We start from the raw sequence: 23,996 nt of genomic DNA, 5'->3' as shown, positions 1-23,996 counted from the left end.
GCCCTCGGCGGTTTCCAACCATGTGAGTCGGCGGTGAACAGAAGTGGGTGCAGTGCTTACCTGTACCTTGCCTTCACTTCCCCCCACCGTTTGTTCGTTCATCCCGCCCGACTCCGTTGCCCGATAGCTCCACCGGTCCCGCCACGGCGGTTTTCATCGTCTGGATGAACAATGAGGCTTCTGAGGACAGATACCTTGGAGCTTGTCGAGTTTGTGGGCCGCGTCCCGCCTTATGTTATCTTGTCGCACACGTAGGAATGAGCCTTTTTTCTTTAATACCGTCATGAGATGGCCGTGAGCTGATACAACTCAACTGTCTTAGCTGGGGTCCGGATGAGGTGACTTTCCAAGACCTCTCACAGCTGTCCAAGACAGCACTCCGCAAGAAGGCCGGATATGCCAAGATTGCAGGATGCTGTGCCCGCGCCATTCAGGACCAGTATGAATATGTATGGGTAGACACCTGCTGGTATGTCACTCTCCATTCATGCCTCAAACCCACTGTCTGATATCCAGCCAGCATCGACAAGACGAGCAGTGCCGAGCTGTCTGAAGCCATCAACTCCATGTACAGGTGGTATGCAGAGAGCGACATCTGTTACGCCTACATGGCTGACGTTGCGGCCGATGAGACCTCCCACCAGCTCTTCTCAGACACATCGTCAGTGTCGAGCTTGAGGCGGGATGTTGGGTCTCCGCCGCCCAAAGCCGCCTTCCGCACCATACCATCCATTCTGAGAGAGTACGACAAGCTGCCTAGGACCTTTGAGCACTCGAGATGGTTCACCCGGGGTTGGACGCTTCAAGAACTCATCGCTCCGCCATTGGTCGAATTCTACGATCATGATTGGCACGAGATTGGCACAAAATTCTCGTTGCGTAACATTATCGCCAAAGTCACGGGCATTCCCATCTTGGTCCTCGAGGGTGCTGATCCCTCAACGTGTCACGTTGCAGAGCGCATGTCGTGGGCTGCCAACAGACAGACTACGCGGATTGAAGATGCAGCATATTGCTTGCTCGGTATCTTCAAGGTTCATATGCCGCTGATCTACGGAGAGGGCCACCGTGCCTTCTATCGGCTCCAAAAAGAAATCATGAAGACGACCGAAGACTATACGATGCTTGCCTGGGGGCTGTCCAAGTATCTGAGCAACAAACACCACTGGAAGGGGGTCAAAGGGGATCCCCGTCGTCCCCTCGCCGATGGGCCGATTGATTTCGAGGAACACAATCGGAACTTGTGGACCTATGTCCGGTTGATTCCTGACAGTAATGTCAACTACGGAACGTCAAACCCAAGCTCGGCTGCCTTGATGGACGACACCCCGCCGCTGATTACGAGTCGTGGCCTTCGTGTCACACTTCTCCTTCGACCTGCAAGAAAAGCCTCTCACCAGCCTCAGGGCGGTCGCAATAGCACCACACCCGCCAACGCTGGCGAGTACCACGCTTACATCAACTGCAAAACCTCACGCACCTCCAGTATCAACGACCCTTTGCTTCCTGTTTGTCTCGTGATCCGCCCAGAGCTCAAGCACTCCTGCTCCTCTTCCTCCAACGTCTACACAGGCTCCGATGACCCAGACAGCGCTTTTGTTCTCTTGGACAATCCGGCCGATCTGGCGCAGTTTTCCCGACAAACCATCTATCTTTCTACCGCTTCTCTGGACGACGCCCTCGGCAACCTCAACCACCGCATTTCCTCCTTGTCCAAGAATCTGTATATATTGGACAAGCCACCTGCCTTGCGACCTGGTGACAGCACGAAAGCAACCTGGAAGATCACATCTTGTCACTCCCACGCCGTCGGGTCTGGCCCTGGTCATGGACACTACGAAGTCCCCCGCAAATTTACTTCTGCCAGCCTGTTTCAACCCTTTGAGCTCCCTCCCTACAGCGTCAGGTTGTTTGCTTTTGAGCTACCCGCCTCCCAAACGTCAGATCAGAGCGGCAACGCCTTTGGCATCGTGATAGGCAACGGCTGGTGCGATGTGATTTCACTGAATGATGTGGAATTTCAGGCAAAGTGGGGTGTTCTGGTCAGAAATGGGAAGTGGAACGAGGTTAATGCCCTCAGATACATACAGTTTGCTTGCGGGGCTTGCCATCATCCCGGGCAAGGTGCCAGTGCAACAGCCATTCCGCACTCTAACCATGCCACCGGTGCCAATGGGCAAGGGCTGGAGGACGATCATCTCAACCTGAGCAGCAGGCGGCCCAAAGATAGGGTGGTCAAGAAGGTTGGCTTTGGCGGGCTGGAGGTGGCCGTGAAGTTGAAGAAAGTGAGAAGGGTGGATATCAACTCTGAGAGTGCCATCAGGATACAATGGAGTGCAGTTACGATCTGAGGACAGATATGCTGGGTTAAGAGGCTTGGAGGAACTACTGAATCTGTATTTGGCCATTAGAGAAATAGACTTTTCTCAATGTTTGTTACGTTGATTGCTCTTTGATGCCAACTCTACATGAACTTTAAAAGAGACTTGGACATGCATATACACCAGAGGCCAATCTGATTCCTGTAATGATGATTGCGCCTAAGATGCCTAGCCAGAGACCTTCGATTCTTGAGGATAACCTGGTGGCACTTTGAGATTGTGCCAGGAAGTCCCCATTAAAGCAGCCACGGACTGATGTAATTGGAACGGATAGTATGTACGTGACAACCATCTGAAGTACAGATGACGAAGCAAGAAACCGTGAAGATGGTAGGAGCGTGCAGCTGCATAAGTACGTTTAAAGCTGAACGTTGCCCTGCCTTGCACCTGCCCAGAAAAACAGACGACTGTTTCATGCTAAGTCATGGGTGTTTTATGCTTGCTCTTGGGGGACAGGGAGCTGAGACAACCAAACTCGCACTGACGCTGGATTCTCAGGGGCTCTGGAAGGACTCGGCATGCAGCGTCCCACTCCTGCCAAGACTGGCACCCCTGTTCATGCGAGCCTCCCCAACAGGGTGTCTTCGACTTGGCTTTCTGAAGATACGAAGCCACGGTGTTGTGTTGAATATTCACATGCTGGAGCTCACAGTGAGTTCGTCGACCTAAGCATCAAAGGCACCTAGGTAGGTACTTGCACGGAATAGTATCACATAACTTCACTCTGTTAAGATGTGTATTCGTAGGTAGGTACCTAACAAGCTTGGTACTTAGCTAGTCGAGTTGAGTTCGCTTCGGGTCCGGCACGCAAGTTGAGGTTCAAGGTGGGGTCAGCCTCCCGGTTCACAACAGCTCCGAGTCTCAAACAGCTCCATCAGAACAGTCAACCCCGGCTCTTACACACTGACCTCAAAAAGACTCTCATCGCATCTGTGTACACGATAGGACTTTGGGATGACAGATTACCTCATCGATCGGGTTTGTGTATGAATGCGTGCTTCGTCCCAGGGGTTTGTGACCTCTCATTTGGAGACAGGACATGGAGCGGACTGGAGAGAGCGGAACTTTGGGAAGGGTACCTCATAGATATTTTGCAAGTGGTGCGTACCTAGCTGACAGGCCAAAAAGCAAGATGCACATAAACGAATACTACCACCGTCATCTTATCAAGGTCTGTTCATGATCTGAGGATCGCAGAAAGATCCCCACGGGTGCGTGATCACCACAACAACACCGGGGACAGTGAGGGCTGAGCCCGGAAGAGAAAAGAAGCTGCTCTCCCAGTTCCAGGTCCGTCTTGTCGTCCCAAGCCGTCCAAGCCTTTTTTGCAACAAAATTGCGCAAAGCGAGTACTTGGCTGCAATGGGCAGCGGAGTCGTAAAAGAGAAGGAAACAAATTCTTGAAACAAGAAGCCGGAGTGTCGAGGTTCCAGGCTCCTCCAATGTCGCGTCCCCTGCGTCCGCTGCGACGTCAGACCTCTTGTGGGCACAGACAAGGCAAAAAGGGGTTTAGTGCGGGGGAGTCAACAGCCCCCCCCCGCTTGGCCAAGCGAGGGACCGCGGCCGCTCTTCTTTGAACCTCCCTCTAAAAAATCCGAATTCTTGACAACCGTTGACATCACGGCATGTCCCGCACCCACCAAAGACGGGAATGCAAGCATGGGCCCGACACAGAGGCCTCGATGATGTCGCTCCGGCAAACTATGGTTCGAGTTTTACATCTCTCGATCCCCAATATCATGATCAATGCTGGTCTCCCGTCGCCATCAGGACTCAAGAAGCAGCCCCCTTCCTTTTCATTGTAAACACAAGCCAGCAGTTATCAACAGCTGACTCTGGACTACAAAAGCAAAAGTTTGTCTTGGACTAGTCTACCTTAGTGTACAAACTACAACATCTTGGCATGGATCTCTGAGAAGCCTCAGGGGTCATATCTCGATGCTGGGTGCTTCACACCCCCTTGCAGACACCTCCTGGCTTCTTCCTGGCTTGGTCGTGGCATCGCTGCCTCCCAAGCCCCCGGGCACCGGGGGTCTGATGCCAAGTCGGGGCGAGGAAACATCACCACACCGGATTAAAACTACTTGGATTTCCTGGCTCACTGCTGCACGGATCGACCAGGTGTTTCCTTTCCTTCCCGTCCGTCCTCTTCCCTCTTCCCACCCTCCTCTTCCCTCTTCCCACCCTCCTCTCCTTGACCTCGACCTTTCCCTCTCTTTATTCCTTTCCTCTTCAACCATCGCCAAGCCCGTCCCCCTCATCCACAGTGCAAGCGTTGTTGCATGTGGTGAAGCGGTGTTGTTGTCATTCTTTTTACTATTTTTCGATTCACCAACGGAGCAGGATACTCATCGACCATTTTACTATTACTTGATATTCTTTTACAGACTCAACTGCTTCATTTTGTCGGAGCGCAAGCCGTTCACTTTATTTCTAACGACCGTCATCATTTTCATCGCATCATCACGATCCGGATCATCGGGAGCATAACACCAACCATTTGTGTATATTTTTAAGTTTTTTTTGACATCAGATATTGGAAGGAGGACAAAGATGGGCTTCTTCAACCCTCTGCCAGTGGCTCTGGCCCTTCTGGTCTCCCTCGCTGCCGCCGGGGCTCCCGCAGCAGTCCCCGAAGTGGTCACCGAGACCGTCGTTCACACACAAACAGTAAAAGAGACTGTTCATGTCACGGTACCAGTCGTTCACACAAGCACCGTCGTCTCTGTAACCCACGTCACCGTCCCGACGACAGTACATGTATCGGTGCCAGTACATGTCACAGTCCCGACAACAGTTCACGTCACGGTACCCGTCACCCACACGACGACTTACACCTCGACACTCGTATCGCACGTCACTGTTCCCACCACCATAAGAGAGACCTCGACCGTTCATGTCACCCAGTCGGTTCCAGTCCACGTAACTCAGACCGTCCCCGTCCATGTCACCCAGACAGTTGCCGTCACCCACACCGCCACGAGCACTCTGGTTCACACCCGCACCGAAACGAAGGAGAAGCTTGTCACAGCGACGCAGGATAGGCCAGTCACGGTTCCGGTCACACGCACCGAGGTCAGCGAGAGGTTGGTTACCAAGACGGCGGTCAGCGAGAGGCTTGTTACCGTCACCAGCGTTCATATCAGCGAGAGGCTGGTCACCCATACCTCGGTTGTCAGTGTTCCTGTCACCAAGGAGAAGCTTGTCAGCGTTCCCGTCACCCATGTTGTCAGTGTGCCGGTCACCAGAACCGAGACGAGAGCGGTGACAAGCACCCACACAGTGAGCGTGACTATTCCGGTAACAAGGACCGAGACTCGGGCCGTTACCCAGGTTGTTAGCGTGCCAGTTACGCACACCAAGGTCAGCGAGAGGCTGGTGACGACAGTGCAGGTGAGCCAGAGGCTGGTCACATCTGTTGTCACCCAGGTGGCCACCCACACCGTCAGTGTGCCTGTCACCCAGCTGGTAACCCGGACAGAGGTCAAGGAGAAGGTTGTCAGCGTGCCTGTCACCCAGGTCAGCGAGAGACTGGTCACTTCAGTGCAGGTCAGCGAGAGAGTCGTGACCAGCACCGCTGTCCAGAGCCATGTTGTCACCCAGACTGTCCCAGTTCATGTCACCCAGACCGTTCCGGTTCATGTCACCCAGACTGTGCCAGTTCATGTCACGGTCCCTGTCACCCGGGTCGAGACCCAAGTCAGAACAGAAGTCAGGGATAGAGTGGTTACTCAGACGTCTGTCCACCACCAGACCGTCATGCACACCGTCACCAGTACTCAAGTTCAGCATGTCACCGTCGTTCAACCTGTGGCGGCTCATCCCGTCACCACCACCAGGACGGTTCATGTCACGGTGAACCAACCCGTGGCGGCTCATCCAGTCACCACCACCCAGACCGTCCACGTGACAGTGACGCCTTCGGAGTGCGCAGGTCAGGAAACCGTGGCGCCCATCGCCTCACCGGCTCCTCACCCTCCTCCGGCCCAGGAGGCTCATCCCATGCCAGCACCGGGACCCGCGCACCCCGGTGTAATCCCCGTGGTCATCATGCCTCCGGTGCACTCACCGATCCCGGTGGTGCACCCACCTGTTGTTGTCCACCCGCCACCAGCAGCTACCTCGGCAGCGGCACCGGCACACACCATGACCCCAGTCATGGAGCATGAGCCAGCACACACCACGCCCACGGTGTACACAAGACCACAGAGAAAGGCGATGAGATTCAGGAGAGCAATGTAATTCGTCAGCAAGAGTAGCGGTTGGGCGACGGATGGCAATACCGTGGTGGAGTTTCGCTGCAAAGAATTGTTAGCGGCCGGGGCAATATTGAGGATGGACGAGGGCATCTGGCGAAACAAAATTGACTTTTCTTCTTTGGCGTTTTCTTGTTTCCCTGCAAATGTCCTTGATAGCTCTCAAAGACCAAGCAATAGTGACATGAAGCGTCTTTATTTTTTTCTGTTTAGTTTTTTATACATCCTTTTTGTTAGATTCTCTCTCATGACTTTCTTTGCCCGGCGACGGGCTCACTGGGCAGAGCAGGATACAGGACTGGGCATATACACTTTACTATTGCATTGCTGCTCTTGGGAATACCTACCTACCTGCCTATCTACCTGTCTATCTAGTCTCTATACCAATACCCTACAATGAAGAGGAACTGCCTATTTACACAGTTGACGCGTGTACTTGTTCCATATGTATTTATCTAGGTACTTTGTGATTCATCACCTATACCACGGTACTAAGGACACTCATCATTGCTTCAACCGTGACAGTGATGCTGGCATGCAATGTTCTCAGAAAGAGATTCAATGACCATGAAGTGCACTTTACGGTCATTTTGTGGCTTCATTACGAATCTAGATTCTGAAAAAAATCCGTAGCCGAGAGAACTCCATGCTTTTAGCATGTCGCCACCTCGATTTATGCAGAGCAAGTTGTGCAAGTTGTGCACGGGTTATCCAAGCTCCCGCTGTTTACGGCAGATGTTCATCCCGTGGTGGAGGTAGAATCCTGGCTTGTGCGGCAGATGCGACTTTGGCGATCCAGTAACCCTCTTAGGCCAATGATTGCCGTTCTTTTGGACGGGTAATCCCGGAGTAACCCACAGATTACGACGATACCAGGATCAAGGAAACGTGGACGTTGAGATTTGTCGAGGAAGGGATGCAGGCGAACAGATCAATGTAGCAATGATTGTTCGCATGCAATAGGAGGCTGCCTTGTTCCATTCGGGTGCCCGGATCACGATGTGAGTTGTGCAAAGACTTGGCATGTCTCCACCAGAACCATAAGTGTTTGTGCTTTTTCTCAACAGGACTATATATATTTCATACAGAGCTCGACTGCTTTTTCCCGAGTTCTAGGTCTTTATCCTTTCCATCTGCCAAAACACCATCGGCTGCTGTTCTGGCAGCTTGAATTATGGCCATGATGGTTTCACCAACTGACTTTCTCGACGCTCATTACTACCTTTACTTGTTTGTCCTCTTCACTGGTGCTTTCCTCCTTCGAGACACACTTCGAAATCGCCATCTATCCCGATTTCCTCACCTCAACCCCAAGCCTGTGACGGAGCTGACCAAAACTCGCATCCGCAAGGAGTTCTTCACCACATCCTACACCATCATTCGTCAGTGGTTCCACACCAACCCCGACAAGGCAGTCCGGGTCACGGCAGATGTGGGCGATGTCATCATCTTGCCCGCCCGACTGGCCAATGAAATCAAAAACGACCCCCGGCTGAGCTTTGGAGAGTTTATTTACAACTCGTTCCACGCGAGCCTTCCGGGGTTTGAAGGCTTCAGAGAGGGTGCCAGGGATTCGAGGATTGTGCAGGCAGTCATAGTGCGCGATCTGACAAAGCACCTGAGTAAGTGTATCGGATTTTTTGTTTGGTATTGGGGTGGCAAGGACTGACTTGTGGTTACCTTCAGACAAGGTGACCGAGCCTCTGGCAGAAGAAACGAGACTCACGCTTGATGAGCTACTACCCCATACTGTGACAAGGGCTGTGGTATCAGGGCTTGGAACTCATGGTTCAATTCAGGCTAATAATCTTCAATGGCCTCGAAGTCTGTGATACTGAAAAGAAGAAGAAATACAGTCTTGGTGATCCTGAACGCGTATCTTATCCTCCCTCGCGTGGCCCGTGCCTTTGTTGGCCTCAGGCCTCCGCCAAGTCCTCCAATATCCTACTGGGCCATTGAACTTCCTTTGATAACCGCCATGCCTCTGATTGTCTGCCTCACTTTGAACGAGAGGCTCACAACTTGCAGTTACCCCTCCTTGAGGTGATATTGGGCGCTGTTGTTGTTCATGGTTGTTGGTGGTTGGTGGTTGGCATTTGCCGTGTGACACATACGATGGCGAGTGCAACATGGCAGCCCGTCGAGATTCGCGATACAATCCTACACCTCATTGCACGCATCTCCTCTCGCGTGTTTCTAGGCAGCGAGCTCTGCCGAAATGAAGACTGGCTCAAGGTCACACGCGACTACACAGCTGATGCTATGCGCGCGGCTATTGAGTTACGTTTCGTCCCCAAGCCTGTGCGGTTTCTGGCGCACTGGTTTATGCCGTCTTGCCAAAAAGCAAGAGTGCATGTCCAGGAGGCAAGACGGATCATTGGGCCTGTTCTGGAAAAGAGAAGAGTACAAAAAATGGCCGGCAACGGCAATTTTGACGACGATGCTATTGAATGGTACGTTCTGCGATTGTCTTTGCTCTGTGAGAAATCTTTTGCTTATTAGAGCTAACTGGTGTGTACAACAATAGGTTCGAGCGCGAGGCACAAGGCAAACCGTATGATCCTGTCATTGCGCAGCTTGTTATGAGCATGGCAGCCATCCATACCACGCGATCATTTATATAACCGACGATCTTGAAGTTTAAACTTCTTTGATCGTTTTCACTAACATTGCCAAATAATCATAAAGACTATTCTATATCCCTGTCGGGATATACCACTTTAATCTTTTTTTTTCTATAAAGATTACAAAAAGATTATTACTCATGGAACTATAATTTAATATAAAAATAAAGTATAATAAAGAGCTTTAGCTGTTTCACTATCCAAAGGATAGCGCAGCCTTGATAATAAAATAACTATTTACTTGAAATCTTTTACTATTCATTGTCTTTTTACTAATCTTTTTTGACCGATCTGACAGTGCAGGTTTTGGCCGATTTGGTCCAGCATCCTGACATGATTGACCCTCTGCGCGAAGAGATCGAGTCGGCTCTTCGGGAGGGTGGCTGGAACAAGAACTCGCTTTACAACATGAAGCTTTTGGACAGCGTGATCAAAGAGAGCCAGCGGATCAAGCCAATCGGCCTTGTCTCGATGCGTCGTGTGGCTACAGCGCCCCTCACCTTGTCAGACAGCACCTACATTCCCAAGGGTGCCACGATTGCCGTGTCAGCAGAGCGCATGTGGGATCCAGCTGCTTATCCTGGAGCTGACTCGTGGGATGGCAACCGGTTTCTGAAGATGCGATCTGTTCCAGGCAGCGAGCATGTTGCGCAGTTGGTTAGCACCAGCCCTGAGCACATGGGCTTTGGACACGGGCAGCATGCCTGTCCTGGGCGCTTTTTCGCGGGGAATGAAGTCAAGATTGCGCTTGTTCACTTGTTGCTGAGATATGACTGGCGACTACCCGAGGGAGCTGCAGCCCCAAAGCCAAGAACACTGGGCTTTGGTCTTGGGGTTGATCCGAGCCTGCGCTTGGAGTATCGGCCGAGAACCAGAAATCTGGGCGATCTGGGTGGCATTGAGGTTTGGTGAGATTGGCAGGAATCTGGAGAGACGGGGCGAGGTATCTTGGCTGGGCCTGGTGCGGCAGAGATTAGAGTCACTGAAAGGGAGTGTACGGATATGCATGTGTTGGTGTTGTACAGTACCTAGTCATAGGTAGAAACTTCATATTATTTGAGCCACCTTCCCTTTGCACAAAACCCAAAATGCCACAGGCTACCTATGCCGACTAAATTCAACCAGCGCCACTTCCAGTCACTAAAAGCAAAACAATCTCGCATCCTCTATTTCCAGTTCAGAATGTTGTAGGGCGTTCTCCTCGGGTCGCCTTCCGTATCCACCAAGAGACTTCTCCGTCTCGATTCTTCCACAGCGGGGGTGTTCTTTTGGGCAAACATCTTGTCGATGGTGGATGACTCATGTTGCAGTTGGTTTTTGATGTAGCTGATTACGCCGTATACTATAAAACCAACCGGGTCAGCGAGCGTTCGGAAGGGAAATGATGCGAGATGGGAGCTACCTGATGCCGCCACCACGATGCCTGGAACAACAACATTGGCTGCTACTCCCTTGGGAACTGCTCTGGGGAGGGAAGAAGGATTGGGAAGGGCAGCGGCCGACAGGCGGGGAGTTGGACGAAAGGCGGGCATGTTTTAGTTGCTTGATGTAGGTAACTTGTCTCTGATTGTCTTTGAGCTTTGGTGATGCTGTGATGCTGTGATGCTGTGATGCTGTGAGACCCAAATACTGAATTGAGAGCGGGAGACAGAGGCTCTTAATCTATTTTCTGTTTGGCTCCCACTCCCACGAAATATTGTCAGCTACATCGCCAAGATGGACTGAGAACAGCAACTCGTTCCAGGCATAAGTCCATGTTGGCACCAGACAAGTCCAAAGTGTGCTGATGATTCCAGCCTGCGTGGTGTGGCACAAGACCAGATGGCACGATGGTGGTGCGACGACCCACTTTTTGTTGCCCATGGGAGGAATCCAGCTGAAGGCCTCAAGAATGGAAGAAGGAAGGTCTGCCGTAAACACCCGAACAGTGGCTGTTATGGCGGCAGGGTCCGGGCGATGATCATGACTAGATAAAAAAGCCTTACTTCTCTTATTAATTATGACCTCTGGGCCTTGCCTACCTATCTACCTGATGTCTTGTTTGTTCCAAACGGTCGCCAAACAAAAGCCACCTGGGGCTTGGCGTTTGCCAGTGCGAGACACTTCTGGCAAGCAGCCGAGTCTGCCAAGATTGGCAATGGATAGGTTTTCGACGGCCGGACAGAGCTGGGCTGCCAAGATTGGTGTGGCAGGGCCGTGCACGGTGCACCGAGTAACTTAGCGTGTCGGGAAAACAGCGGGAAACGCTGCAGACGCATAGTAGCAAACTCAACTTGCCTCGTAATTGTTCATCATTTCATCGTGACTCCAAGCGTGACGCCGATTCTGCCACTGTACAGCAGCATTGTTAGTCATGGCACCCCAGGGCGGCGAGGAGGCCATGAACCCTAGGGCCATTCAGGCACTGGAGACTCTGTGCCAACGCTACAGGCTCTCGCGCGCCGCGCTTCTCGCCGACTTCAACAACACGTCGTCGCAGGCCGTTTGGGGACAAATCAACTATTGGTCCCGGGAACGCCAGATTCTGGATTATGATGAAGCTAAGCGACTTCTCTATCTCGGCCACGCCCAGAACCCTTCGCGTGGCCTGCCTCGTGTTCCTTCCGACCCAAACCGCTGGATCCCCACCGACATTGAGGAGGCTGATGAGATTTACTGCCGAGAGGTCTTCAGCCGAGAAGGTAAGACGACCCCTTGGCGTTTTGTTTTTTTGTTTTTTTCCTTCTGAATCGCTTTTGAATCGACGCAGTTTCTAATAGATGAATACCTGAAGGGATCAGGCCACGCTTACTTCCTGGTTTGGGCCGAGTTCGAAGCGCGCGCAACCGCCGCAAGAGCCCTAGCACAAGTCCCGTCATTCCTGGGCCTGGACCCGCTCAAGTCCAAGAGAGCGCCCAAGAGCATCGGCAGCTCCAGAAGTTTCAAAACATCCAACAGGAAGAAGACCCGTGGCAGGGGCAGCATCCCGACCAACAGCAAGATCAGGGCGATACCATCATTGCCGCTGCCGTCCCGCAACCGCCCAACCTGGACATTGACCCCGGCTTGCAGCACGTCACTTCAACCTTTCAGCTAACGCCTGAGACTGATGACGGCGTGCCCATGATGCCGAGTCGTCGCTCAACCCGCACCTCTGTCAGGAAAAGGCGCCATCATGATTCACCCCCACCCTCGGCCCCCAGCAATGTGCCAGCAGCCAATGACGAGATTTCTCCAGTCAATGATGATACACCGGCCACCCCGGCGGCAACAGTCGATGGTCAAACTACCGGACATACCAATGGCCAAAAGCCTGCTGTCTTCACCGACATGTCCGCTGCCCAACAGCTGTTGGCATTCCAGAACGGGGCCGAAGACTCAGACCTTGCTGCCGAGACTGATAGCGACCAAGCAGCCAGTCGAAAGCGCCGCTGTACTGATCAGGAAACACCCAACGCCAGCAGTGACGCTTACCAGCCCGTCAACACTGCCGCTCCCGTTGCCTACAAAGAAGACGAAGCCATCTCGTTCCTTGTTGATGCCACCAAATCTAGCTTTGTGCAGAAGCTCCATCAGTACCAGGATCTGATGGTTGCAATGGCTGGTCACCAGCAGCGCCTTGCCAAGATTGATCAGGCTCTGGGGAAAGTTACAAGTCAGCTCGAAGATGCCACCAAGTTCCTTGCCGAGCGCCGCGAGATGTTGGTCAACATTGAATCAAAGAGGCAAATGACGCAGGCAGGCCTGGAAGCTGCCGAGTTCAAGGTCTGGCAGGAAAACCACCCCGCCCTGGCCGCTCAGGTAGTGGGACCTATGAAGCTCACCTTGGCTCAGCTCGCCGAGGATAGGAAGGAAATTGAGTACCAAATCAAAGATAAGACCATGGAGATGGAGCCCCTCCTCGAGGAAAAAGAGGAAGGAGAGCAGGAGAGAAAGGTTGTGATTGTTGAGGCTGGATTTCCCCTCGCCTACCAGGACGGCGATATTGAGAATAGCCTAGATTGGCTGAAAAGAAAGATTGAGGATCTGAAAGCATACCTGTTTATTCTTGGCCTGGGTCCTTCCCGTGTAGGTGAACAGGTTCGGGAACATGGCGGGGTTGGTGTTGATGCGAGCGTCTATCTATAAAGGCACCTTACTATGTGAAGTACTGGCTATGACGAACATGGCAAGAAGGATAGAAATTGCTGGATTGATATGGTCTTGTTGCTACCTAGTGCTTTGTTTAGAACATAGCAAATAATCTTTGAAATATACTATAATATCAGACCACGTGGAAGGCACATGCTGGGCTGCAACAACGGGAGACGATGTTTGGGGGTAGTTTGTCCACTCTCAGCCCTTCCGTCGGGCCTCCCCGGATATAGGCCTGATTTCAACTCCAACACCTAGATAGGTACCCAAACTCCTGGCTTACTTTCACTTGGAAACGGGCTTTAAAGAAACACCGCTGCGGAACGTCAAAATCAAAATGTAGATCTCTTGGCGCAGCCCTTCAAGCCGGACCATTTACCGGGCTTGGTGTCGCATGAAGTCAAATTACCCGTTTAAGCCTCGAAGAATGTTCCAGTCGTTAATATATTCCACTGAAAGCACCATTCTCCAAGACAAACGTCAAACATGGTAAATGAAGCGGGGAAACAGACTATCAGACGTGTTGATGAGATGCAGGTACCCCATGAACTTTGAGCGCTTGCCCCCGCACCCAGCAACTCCCTTTAAGAAGGGGTGACTTTTCCCACATTGATCAAACAAGATTACAAGGATCCGTGACGCCTGAAGTCATAAGAAAGCGTCAAACAGAGATGCGTGCTGCACACTCCCTTGTTTGGTTGGCCACAGCTGCCACGGTTGCCACCGCCGTCAGGATCAACAAGCCCCGTCTTCTGTCGAAAAGACAGATGAACTGGGAAGATCAGGAAGAGGCAACATACGACGATGCCTGCAATATTGGTTATTGTTCTGTGTTCGGAGCGTGAGTATTAACCCCCGCCATCATCATCATCATCTGGACCTACCCACGGCCGAAGACGAGTCTGACAAGAATGGCACATGAACAGAACTATTGGCGGCTGGGGGGCTGAGCACAACTTTGTCAAGACAGTGGATGAGTTTACCGCTGCCGTGGCAGGAACAGAAGTAGGCGTGGTTATTGTCGGTGCGGCTATTGAGGCAGAAGGCATCCAAGTTGCAGTAGGGTCCAGTAAGACCATTATCGGTGCTCCTGGAAGCTGTATGTTGTTTCACACACCAAGTTTTTTTTTGTCGCTCAGCACTGACACACCACACTTGCTGTTAACAGCTCTGAGTGGTATCAGCCTGTTGCTAAAAGACAGCCGCAACGTTATCGTCCGTAACCTAGTCATCTCCAACACCAAGACCGACGCTATCACTATCCAGAACGGCCGCTCCATCTGGCTCGACCATCTAGACATCTCGGCTTCGGGTGGAAAGCTTCTCGGAATCACTAGCGGCAGTGACTACATCTCGGTGAGCCACAACAAATTCCACGGCTTCTCACACGCCTCCGACTCAGCCGTGGCAATCGGGCACCCACACAGCAGCGCTCTTGAGGACAACGACAAATTCCACATAACATTTGCGAGAAACCACTTTGTGAACGTCACCAATGCCCTGTCGTTCCGATCCGGCACTGGGCATATCTTCAATTCGTTCTACGAGAAGCCACAGAGAGGTCTTGACATTGGAAGTGGTGGGAAGGTGCTGGTAGAGAAGAGTGTGTTTGACGGAATTGGGACTGGAAATGCAGTGTTTTCCTCTGACGGGAGAGGCTATGCTACCATTAAAGACGTCGTGGTTGTTGGCGCCTATGGGAGCTTCCCTCCCGAAGCCGACCTGAGCGAGGAAAATGTAGCATATCCGTATGACTGGTTCATCTACGAAACAGCCAAGGTCAAAGATGTAGCTAGTCGATGGGCAGGGCAGACGCTCAAGTTCATGTCTTGGGATTAGTAATGAGGTATCTAGGTACATCACTAGACACTGTTATGTGCGTGGCAAGGAATCAATAGTCCGTCTGTGAGGCGGCTTTTTAGCTACCAGCTTCCTGGATCCTTTCCGAGTCGCCGGATCCCACTGCCACGAGCGGGGGAACAGTCACACTATTGCCTTGATGGCTCCCCTTCTAAGTGTTAGATGGACCGTTGAAACCAACATCAAGGGACCACTGCAGACAACAGCACATGGTAGAGGCCTTGGCAGGACAAAAAGCAACCCAACTCGGAATGGACAGGGGCTGGCAGCCGTTTACCTGCAGATGCCAAGACTCATCATGGTAATATTAGTCCTTCCATCTCTTATTTTTTATTTTTATTTTTTATTTTTTACATCCTCATACCTAACGCGCCATGCCACAAGCCGACTCTGCTCTGACATCGAGGAGGCATGTTGGGTTCTCTTGAGGTCTTCTCTACACCAACGACACCCCCCTTCGGTAGCCAGAACACCCAATCGCGGGTCTGCTCCGACAAATTGGCCGGAGCGGGGCAAGTGCTGACATGCAGTGGTGTGCCCGGAATGTCCGGGGAAGGAAAGGCGTCCCCGCTCAACCACAGAACCCCCTGGTCCAGCGCAACATCGCGGCTTTGTTAGTGGGACGCGACAGCTAAAGGTGATCCGGGAGGCTGGAAATCGACCAGAGACAGGAAGGTGAGTCCCTTACCTTGGGATCATCTTGCGAAGAAGTCCCGACTAGTACCTGGTGGCTACAGAATCTATAAAGCATGAGAGAACCCCCTCTGTTGTTTCTTTTCACCGAATCATCAAGTCCAAGGAGCCACCAAAGTTTGGCCAGGTCTGACTAGACCTATCTTGACCTTCAACCATGTTACGCCTCACAACAACCATCCTCACCGGCTTGACCATCTTCGCCATCCCGGCCTTTGCTGGTGGCGGCGGGGGTGGGCATGGCGGCTACACCAAACCAGAAGACAACGTCTACGATTATGTGATCGTTGGTTCTGGACCTGGAGGTGGTCCTCTGGCAACCAACCTCGCCAAGGCCGGCCACTCTGTGCTCTTGGTCGAAGCCGGCGATGACCAAAGCAACAACCCAACGTCCGAGATTGGGGCGCTATTCTTTTTGCCCTACCAGGATGCCTCTATGCGATGGGACTTCTTTGTACGCAACTACGCAAATGAGAGTCGCCTACTGCAGCACAACCATCGCGTGTACCGCGCAACCGAGGGTACCTTTTATGTCGGCACGAGCCCCCCTGCGGGAGCGACTCTTTTGGGTATTCATTACCCCCGCGGTGGAACTCTTGGGGGAAGTTCTGCTGTCAACGCCATGTCATCCGTCTTGCCCAGTGACAGCGATTGGCAAATTATAGCCGATCTGACCGGTGATACAAGTTGGAAGTGAGTTCTCACCCCCTTATTTTTCTTCCCGCGGCAATCGGCAGAGAACTAATGTCACAACCCGTCTCTTCTCAGCCCTACCGCCATGCGATCCATCTTTGCTCGTATAGAGAACAACCACTATCTACCATCTGGCACTCCGGGTCATGGCTTCAACGGTTATTTTGACACAAGCATGAGCGATGAATCTGTTTGGGTGGGGCAAGACGACATGACCACGGTGATGGCTGAGGCTGCCGACGACCTCGGTCAAGATCGTCTGAATATTGTCGACCACCTGACAGCCGACGTCAACGCCCTTGACCCGGCCCGCGACCAGAGTGTGGGTGTATTTGGTTCTGCCGTTCACTCGGACGAGAATGCTCGTCGCTTCTCCTCCCGGGATCTTGTTCTGGAGACCGCCAGTGCCCTCACCGCTGCCGGCAAGAAGAAGTATCCGCTCTGGATTCAGCTCAACACTCTGGCGACCAAGGTGACCTTCAAGGATATCAATCACCCCCACCGCAAGCCCAAGGCAACAGGTATTGAGTACCTCCAAGGACAGTCCGTCTATCGAGCAGATCCCAGGAACACAGCTTCCAACAACGGGACATGGGGCCGCGCTTTTGCCCGCAAGGAAGTCATTGTGTCTGGTGGCACCTTCAACTCACCCCAGCTCTTGAAGCTCTCGGGCATTGGTCCAGCAGAAGAGTTGGCTTCCTTTGGTATCCCTCTGGTGAAGAACCTCCCAGGCGTGGGCACCAACCTGCAAGACAACTACGAGGTTCCCATCGTCGGCCACGCGGCCAGCAATTTCACCACTCCGCCCCCCGACCCGGCCGACCCTGCTTGCTGGTTTGGAGCACCCGGGGACCCTTGTGTCACGCTCTGGCAAAGCCAGCAGGGACCGTACATGAAGGGGGCCACTCTCAACGCGGTCTTTAGGAAAAGCATTTCGCCGGCTTACAACGAGCGTGACATGTTTCTCGTCGGCGGGCTCTTCGCACTCAGAGGCTTTTGGCCACCCACTGATAGCATTGTGCCCGACCCGCCAAACATGTTTGGCTTCTCGACCGTCAAGATCGGACCCCAGTCGCGCGGCGGCAAAGTCCTCCTCACCAGCACCGACCCCAGAGATGTGCCGAGCATCAACTTTCACTTGTTCGAAGAAGGTGACGCTGGCACGGCCATGGATCTGGCCGCTGAGTTGGACACTGTCAAGTTTGTGAGGAGATTATTTGCCTCTGTGCCAGCTCCTCTCGGGCCAATTTCTCCTGTTGAGCCGCCATGCTCCGGCGGGATGTCGGCCGACGGCACATGCGATGACGCCGCCGACATTGAGTGGCTCAAGAACCAGATTTTCGGACACCACCCGACAAGCACATGTGCTATCGGAGCTGACTCTGACCCCAACGCAGTGTTGGATAGCAAGTTCAGAGTGAGGGGTGTTCGCGGCTTGAGGGTGGTCGATGCCAGTGCTTTCCCCAGAGTACCAGGCCCGTTCCCGGTGCTGCCCACATTCATGCTCAGCGAGAAGGCTTCTGAGAGTGTGTTGGCTGATGCTCATACTTGGTGATGATAGCTATTGGGAATAATAACTCATACATGTTGTTTGATATATCATTGCAATGTATTCTGGTGCACTTGGCCAGGCCAGTGCTGACCTTGTCCGGGTTGAAAGATTGTACCTTCATGCTGGCCCATCTGCATCTGAAAATGTTGTAATTGTTCAAGGGAGTGGCAACACTGCACCCTGTTCTTCATTACAATCTCTCCGGGTGATTTTGGTCATTCGTCAGACAACACTCCAAGCGTCACTTGAGCCTTTGGATCACCACAAACCCATTCCTTTTCCAACCAACCAAGCCCATCTGCATTCCGGATAACAGTCCGTCATTCCGAACTCTCTCAAGTCTTGTGTGTACTACCGGGAAATTGACTTCCCTTCCACTGTCGCTACCCATTTCTCAGAAGAAGCGTTCATTTGGAGAGATCGGGATGTGGTCACTGGTGGCTAAGCGACAACACATGACTGCCCTACGTGGAACACAATAGCGCAATATAGAGTCCTTTCGGAGCAGAGCTTGTTTTCTATTCATTTACGGCTTCATTAAGAACCCGCTTTGAAGAGCTCAGCTCGCCTTCAGGAGTCAAGACTTAGGTAGGAACGAGGACCCCACTGGCAGGTTAACCCAGAGCATATCTTGTTGAGGAGAAACAGGAACTGATACCGGCACGAAATAAGCGCCCTCGCACAGTTCATTGCCTACCTACTGCAGGAACAAGATAAAATAATATGGGAGACTGTAGTCTGGCCGAACACGGCCGACCCACGAATCGGAGCGGGGGGCTCCGCTTTGCTCATTCTCCGGGCTAAATTCACGGGGCAAACACGGCCGCCAACCTCTATCGCCTATCTTTTCTTCTCACCTGGCAGCAGACGCCCGGTGATTGGCAACAAATGAGGCGAGAGGGTACAAGAAGTGTGCAGGGGTTCGTGGGCAAATAAGGCACTCCGGTACAGGCATCCGAAAGCTGATAATTAAGATCATACCAGCCGTATATAAAGCCAAGGTCTGGTGTTGTTGCAGTGGGCGGCCAGGTTTGCATCAACTGCCGCCCCCGCAACGGTCTCGGCGCCGGTTGAGACGGTGTCATGGAGTGGGCGAGGGCTGCCAACCACGTCAAAAACACCAATGGGGTGTCCGATCGAAGTTGGCTCGGCACTTCAGTGAGGGGCCGATTTTAATTGCCGTTTATATTGGCCCTAGAGCAAAAGATGGCCGGCTCGGAACATGGCTGTGGGAAAGGACCTCTGGTTGGAGACGACGTTGCACTGCGGGGCCAAGTCTCCGTGTTCAGTTGCGATGCCTCCAAATACTGGCCCAAACCGACCCGGGAAAAAAGACTAGAGATCATCAGTGGGCGTGACGCCTGACGCCTGACGCCTACTACTACTACGTGCTGCACCAAGGAGGATCGCCCCCTTTTCTTTTCTTTCTTACTTTTGCCTGTAGTGGAGGTGCAATGATACCCGGGGGGCAGGGGGGCAGGGGGGCAGGGGGTTAGCAAGAACCCTGGCGGCAAGTAAACAACAATACATTACGCTCGCCACACCACACCACATCGTGTGCCTTCTCCATCTGCCTACCCCAGATCTCCACGGCAGTTAATCTATCTCGCTACCACCGCCAAGGCACCTCGCGGATTCTTCCTCTCGCAATGGACGATTAACCGTTGGCTGATCAATTAGAAGGCATGGCACCGCAGAGGTTTGGATATGGGAATTCGGCTCACTCTTCCACGCAGCGGCTCTTTGGATGGTTCACGCGGTGCCTGGAACCAAGTTTCCGAATCGGGAGGCTCCAGCACGGGAGTCGAGGTCGGGATCGTCACAGCCTGGGAACCCTCTCAGTCCGAATTCAGTCTCTCTTGAATGGACCCAGGAAAACATATAAACGACCTCTCGCCCTGTGCTACCGACGTCCTTCTCTCTTCTCGATCACGCAACACCAGCCCTTCTTCCATCTTTTCACCAAGAGTTGCCCACCATGATGATGAAGCAGTATCTTCAGTACCTGGCCGCAGGTTCCCTCATGACCGGCCTCGTCGCCGGTCAGGGCGTCGGCACCCAGCAGACCGAGACTCACCCCCGAATCACCTGGAAGAGGTGCACGGGCAAGGCCAACTGCACGACGGTCCAGGCTGAGGTCGTCATCGACTCCAACTGGCGCTGGATCCACACCTCGGGCGGCACCAACTGCTACGATGGCAACGCCTGGAACACAGCTGCCTGCAGCACCGCCACCGACTGCGCGTCAAAGTGCTTGATGGAGGGTGCCGGCAACTACCAGCAGACCTACGGTGCTTCCACCAGCGGTGACTCCCTCACTCTCAAGTTCGTCACCAAGCACGAGTATGGCACCAACGTCGGCTCTCGTTTCTACCTCATGAACGGTGCCTCCAAGTACCAGATGTTCACCCTCATGAACAACGAGTTCACCTTTGACGTCGACCTCTCCACGGTCGAGTGCGGTCTCAATTCGGCCCTGTACTTCGTCGCCATGGAGGAGGATGGTGGCATGCGCAGCTATCCCACCAACAAGGCTGGTGCCAAGTACGGTACTGGTGTAAGTTCTCCCATCCGCTGCCCTGCCTCCCAGCCACTGACATGATGGGGGGGGGGGGAACAGTACTGCGACGCCCAGTGCGCTCGTGATCTCAAGTTCGTCGGTGGCAAGGCCAACATTGAGGGCTGGCGCGAGTCGTCCAACGATGAGAACGCTGGTGTCGGTCCCTATGGCGGTTGCTGCGCCGAGATCGATGTCTGGTATGTCTAACCGACCCGGTCCGTCTTGTTTTCAAGTCGACAAAAGCTAACACGCAGAATAGGGAGTCCAATGCCCACGCCTACGCCTTCACCCCCCACGCCTGCGAGAACAACAACTACCACGTTTGCGAGCGTGACACCTGCGGTGGTACCTACTCCGAGGACCGCTTCGCTGGTGGCTGCGACGCCAACGGCTGCGACTACAACCCCTACCGCATGGGCAACCCCGACTTCTACGGCAAGGGCAAGACCGTCGACACCACCAAGAAGTTCACCGTTGTCACCCGCTTCCAGGATGACAACCTTGAGCAATTCTTCGTCCAGAACGGCCAAAAGATCCTCGCTCCCGCTCCCACCTTTGACGGCATCCCAGCCAGCCCCAACCTCACCCCTGAGTTCTGCTCGACTCAGTTTGATGTCTTCACGGACCGCAACCGCTTCCGTGAGGTCGGTGACTTCCCCCAGCTCAACGCTGCCCTCCGCATCCCCATGGTCCTCGTCATGTCCATCTGGGCCGATCACTACGCCAACATGCTCTGGCTCGACTCCGTCTACCCCCCTGAGAAGGAGGGCGAGCCCGGTGCTGCCCGTGGCCCTTGCGCCCAAGACTCTGGTGTTCCCTCCGAGGTCAAGGCCAACTACCCCAACGCGTACGTCCCTCGCCTGCCTCTTGTGCTTCTCTGTGCAGTTCAGATGCTAACAAACACTACAGCAAGGTTGTCTGGTCCAACATCCGCTTCGGCCCCATCGGCTCCACCGTCAATGTGTAAGAAAACAGACTTTTGTCGCCAGGAAAATAAAGCCCCCAATAAAAGGATGGCGGCGGCAGTGGTGGTCAAGGCAGTTGTCAAAAATACTCTTTTTGTTTGACTGGTGCTTCTGCTGGATGTGCCGGAATTCCTTTCACTTTCAACGCACATAGTTACTTTTTTTCACCACCGACATAGCCCAAGAATGTATCTAGTTCCCCCCCATGCCCCGACTCTCTTAGCTTCACCATCATTGTCATGTAGAAGGTGAATGAATGATTATTACACCCGGAAAAGGCCTCCCAGGTTGTTTGTGATGGCGACTGCCGATTTATCTGCTCCAGACGAACATACCTAGGGGCGCTTCTCGCTGCTCACTCGTTTGGTCATCTGAAGACAGGTGGGATCATCGGTTTTTAGAGGAGCAAAAATCTCGAATGAGTTGTGTCACCTCTGTCATTGTGAACTCGGACGGCTAGAGGTATTCCGGCATGTTTAGATAGTCGGTTTCGTTGAGGGTACAGGAAACATCAAAGATGTAGGGCGGCTCAATCACATAGTTGAACTCGCCGCACACTGCCCGTTGGAACCAGGGCACTCCTCCACATTATAGAACAGATATTCCTTGCTTGGTAACTCAACACAAGGATACCTAGTAGTTGACATCGTAAAAGTTCCCACAAACTTGCTCAGGCGTTCAGCTTCTTCGAAGTGGTCTGTCCGTGTAGTTGCCAGTCGTTGTCGCCATGCCGGTTGTGGCGGCTGTTGTCGTGACCGCAAAGGGATTGTAGAGCCTTGTTATTTTCTGTTTTCGCAGAAAAGTGTAATCTGCAATGGTTTCGAGGGCATAAGCGAGTGTCATGTACGTGGGCTGACCCGTGATAGCGCCTGTCGTGGTGATGGTGGTCATGCTTGGGGAGTCGTCGTCAGGCCGAGGGATGGGCCTGCATAGGTGCACACTGATAATCTGCTCGATACAGGTTAGCAGTAGTCCTAGTATGTGACAGTCATTCACCTACCTAAGATACTCATCTCACATACTCATATTATTGATCTCTTAGCAGTGACCGGAATTGACAACGTCCCCCCCTTTGCACCAATCTGCTTGACCACCTCTTGGTACCCTTTCTCGCCTTTGCCAAAAGTGTTCGATGCAATGCTCACAGTCCCAGCAATACCACGTCTTGATTGGCGGCTTGAATCAATGTAAGACAAGGCTGCGTCTCCATGCTGGGAGTGCGAGTGGCGGTTGACGGAAGGACGGACAAGGCCGATGCTGAGTTCTCCGGCGAGGAAACAGCAATGGCTGCGGCGATTGTTGACCCATGGGCCAGGATTAGCAAAAGGACGCTCCTGAAAGGGATTGTAGCAGTTGACGAGTTTTTGGTGAGTTGCGGAGGTTCATTGATAGAAAAAGCCGCGGTAGACGTGCAACAACATGTCAACATCTGAAGAAGAGGGCGGTGGAAATATATAGGATAGTGCCTTGGGGCTTTCACACTGGCAGCTTAATCACTAGGCCCCTCGAAAGATGGAGTGTCCACATCATCTGACACGGTTGACAATGATGGAAATTAGGATATCGCGCCTTTGCTCCAACCCATATATCAAACTCCAGCGTTGAAAGTGGTCCACTGCTCCCCAACTCCAGAACTTTCACACAAGCAAGGGGCTTTTGTCAAACTCCCAGTCTATACTTCAGGTTTTCTTTGAGTTTGCAATGATATTGTTCGTTTAGCTCAGCTTATTTGCTTTGAGCCGCTCAATCACCACCTTCGTTCCTTCCATCCTGAGCTACGTAAGATAGGTCCTAATATAAACTGAAATACAGGCCCTGTCCTCTTACCTATCTAAGGTTTAACGAGGGGCAACCACGAAAAAGTGCATGGATTTTGTCCACTTTCTCAACTTCAGCATTGACTTCTTTCATTTAAAACCATTTCTACTACCTGGCATACAAAGCAATACTGCTGACTTATAGCCTTCACGCTTTTCCGTAATTTTCTCTCTACTTTTCAAGCCGTCAAACAGCTCAAGCAGCAACAGATCAACTCAGGCAAGCACAACCAACAACCTCTCTGCCTTTCGAATGGGGATTGACAACATTGAATGGTTTTCTCCCCGCTCGATCGCATGCATCATGCATGAGTTCTTTCACGTTTTGCCATGGGCCTTTACTGGGCCTTTATTGATACCCAAGGTGCAGTTTTCAACGGGCAGGCTAATGGATGGGCTCACACGATAGCAGCAACAACATAACAAGCAGTGTCCGACACTTAGCCGTATGGTAGGTAGCCAAATGAGTCACTTGAAGAAGT

The 23,996-nt window shown here is 52.7% G+C and overlaps 10 protein-coding genes across 10 annotated transcripts; 9 read left to right on the top strand and 1 right to left on the bottom strand.

Moving 5' to 3' along the window:
- Positions 1-171: 171 nt before the first annotated feature.
- PODANS_6_11570 (uncharacterized protein) lies at positions 172-2,351 on the top strand (the record flags this gene model as incomplete). Its single annotated transcript, XM_001906797.1, has 3 exons — positions 172-251; positions 323-469; positions 521-2,351. The coding sequence occupies 3 exons, from the start codon at positions 172-174 to the stop codon at positions 2,349-2,351; spliced, it is 2,058 nt and encodes a 685-aa protein (XP_001906832.1).
- Positions 2,352-4,934: 2,583 nt separating this feature from the next.
- Positions 4,935-6,623, top strand: PODANS_6_11560 (uncharacterized protein; the record flags this gene model as incomplete). Its single annotated transcript, XM_001906796.1, has 1 exon — positions 4,935-6,623. One exon carries the CDS (start codon positions 4,935-4,937, stop codon positions 6,621-6,623), a length of 1,689 nt encoding a protein of 562 aa, XP_001906831.1.
- A 1,185-nt stretch (positions 6,624-7,808) lies between these two features.
- On the top strand, positions 7,809-8,469 carry PODANS_6_11550 (uncharacterized protein; the record flags this gene model as incomplete). The annotated part of the gene is made up of 2 exons (XM_001906795.1): positions 7,809-8,259; positions 8,324-8,469. Coding segments are annotated over 2 exons (597 nt in total), but the record flags the coding sequence as incomplete, so codon positions are not given.
- A 127-nt stretch (positions 8,470-8,596) lies between these two features.
- PODANS_6_11540 (uncharacterized protein) lies at positions 8,597-9,261 on the top strand (the record flags this gene model as incomplete). Its single annotated transcript, XM_001906794.1, has 2 exons — positions 8,597-9,105; positions 9,165-9,261. Coding segments are annotated over 2 exons (606 nt in total), but the record flags the coding sequence as incomplete, so codon positions are not given.
- A 333-nt stretch (positions 9,262-9,594) lies between these two features.
- Positions 9,595-10,173, top strand: PODANS_6_11530 (uncharacterized protein; the record flags this gene model as incomplete). The annotated part of the gene is made up of 1 exon (XM_001906793.1): positions 9,595-10,173. One exon carries the CDS (start codon positions 9,595-9,597, stop codon positions 10,171-10,173), a length of 579 nt encoding a protein of 192 aa, XP_001906828.1.
- A 254-nt stretch (positions 10,174-10,427) lies between these two features.
- Positions 10,428-10,793, bottom strand: PODANS_6_11520 (uncharacterized protein; the record flags this gene model as incomplete). The annotated part of the gene is made up of 2 exons (XM_001906792.1): positions 10,428-10,603; positions 10,664-10,793. The coding sequence occupies 2 exons, from the start codon at positions 10,791-10,793 to the stop codon at positions 10,428-10,430; spliced, it is 306 nt and encodes a 101-aa protein (XP_001906827.1).
- Positions 10,794-12,363: 1,570 nt separating this feature from the next.
- PODANS_6_11510 (uncharacterized protein) lies at positions 12,364-13,368 on the top strand (the record flags this gene model as incomplete). Its single annotated transcript, XM_001906791.1, has 1 exon — positions 12,364-13,368. One exon carries the CDS (start codon positions 12,364-12,366, stop codon positions 13,366-13,368), a length of 1,005 nt encoding a protein of 334 aa, XP_001906826.1.
- Positions 13,369-14,045: 677 nt separating this feature from the next.
- PODANS_6_11500 (uncharacterized protein) lies at positions 14,046-15,213 on the top strand (the record flags this gene model as incomplete). The annotated part of the gene is made up of 2 exons (XM_001906790.1): positions 14,046-14,215; positions 14,301-15,213. The coding sequence occupies 2 exons, from the start codon at positions 14,046-14,048 to the stop codon at positions 15,211-15,213; spliced, it is 1,083 nt and encodes a 360-aa protein (XP_001906825.1).
- Positions 15,214-16,084: 871 nt separating this feature from the next.
- PODANS_6_11490 (uncharacterized protein) lies at positions 16,085-18,175 on the top strand (the record flags this gene model as incomplete). Its single annotated transcript, XM_001906789.1, has 2 exons — positions 16,085-16,620; positions 16,696-18,175. The coding sequence occupies 2 exons, from the start codon at positions 16,085-16,087 to the stop codon at positions 18,173-18,175; spliced, it is 2,016 nt and encodes a 671-aa protein (XP_001906824.1).
- Positions 18,176-20,150: 1,975 nt separating this feature from the next.
- PODANS_6_11480 (uncharacterized protein) lies at positions 20,151-21,699 on the top strand (the record flags this gene model as incomplete). The annotated part of the gene is made up of 4 exons (XM_001906788.1): positions 20,151-20,729; positions 20,793-20,929; positions 20,992-21,579; positions 21,642-21,699. 4 exons carry the CDS (start codon positions 20,151-20,153, stop codon positions 21,697-21,699), a joined length of 1,362 nt encoding a protein of 453 aa, XP_001906823.1.
- Between the last annotated feature and the right edge of the window lie 2,297 nt (positions 21,700-23,996).

Source organism: Podospora anserina, chromosome 6, assembly GCF_000226545.1.
Source record: "Podospora anserina S mat+ genomic DNA chromosome 6, supercontig 1".
Classification (NCBI taxonomy): Eukaryota; Fungi; Ascomycota; class Sordariomycetes; order Sordariales; family Podosporaceae; genus Podospora; species Podospora anserina.
Note: the sequence above shows the minus strand (reverse complement) of the source record. Positions and strands in the feature narration are given on the sequence as shown.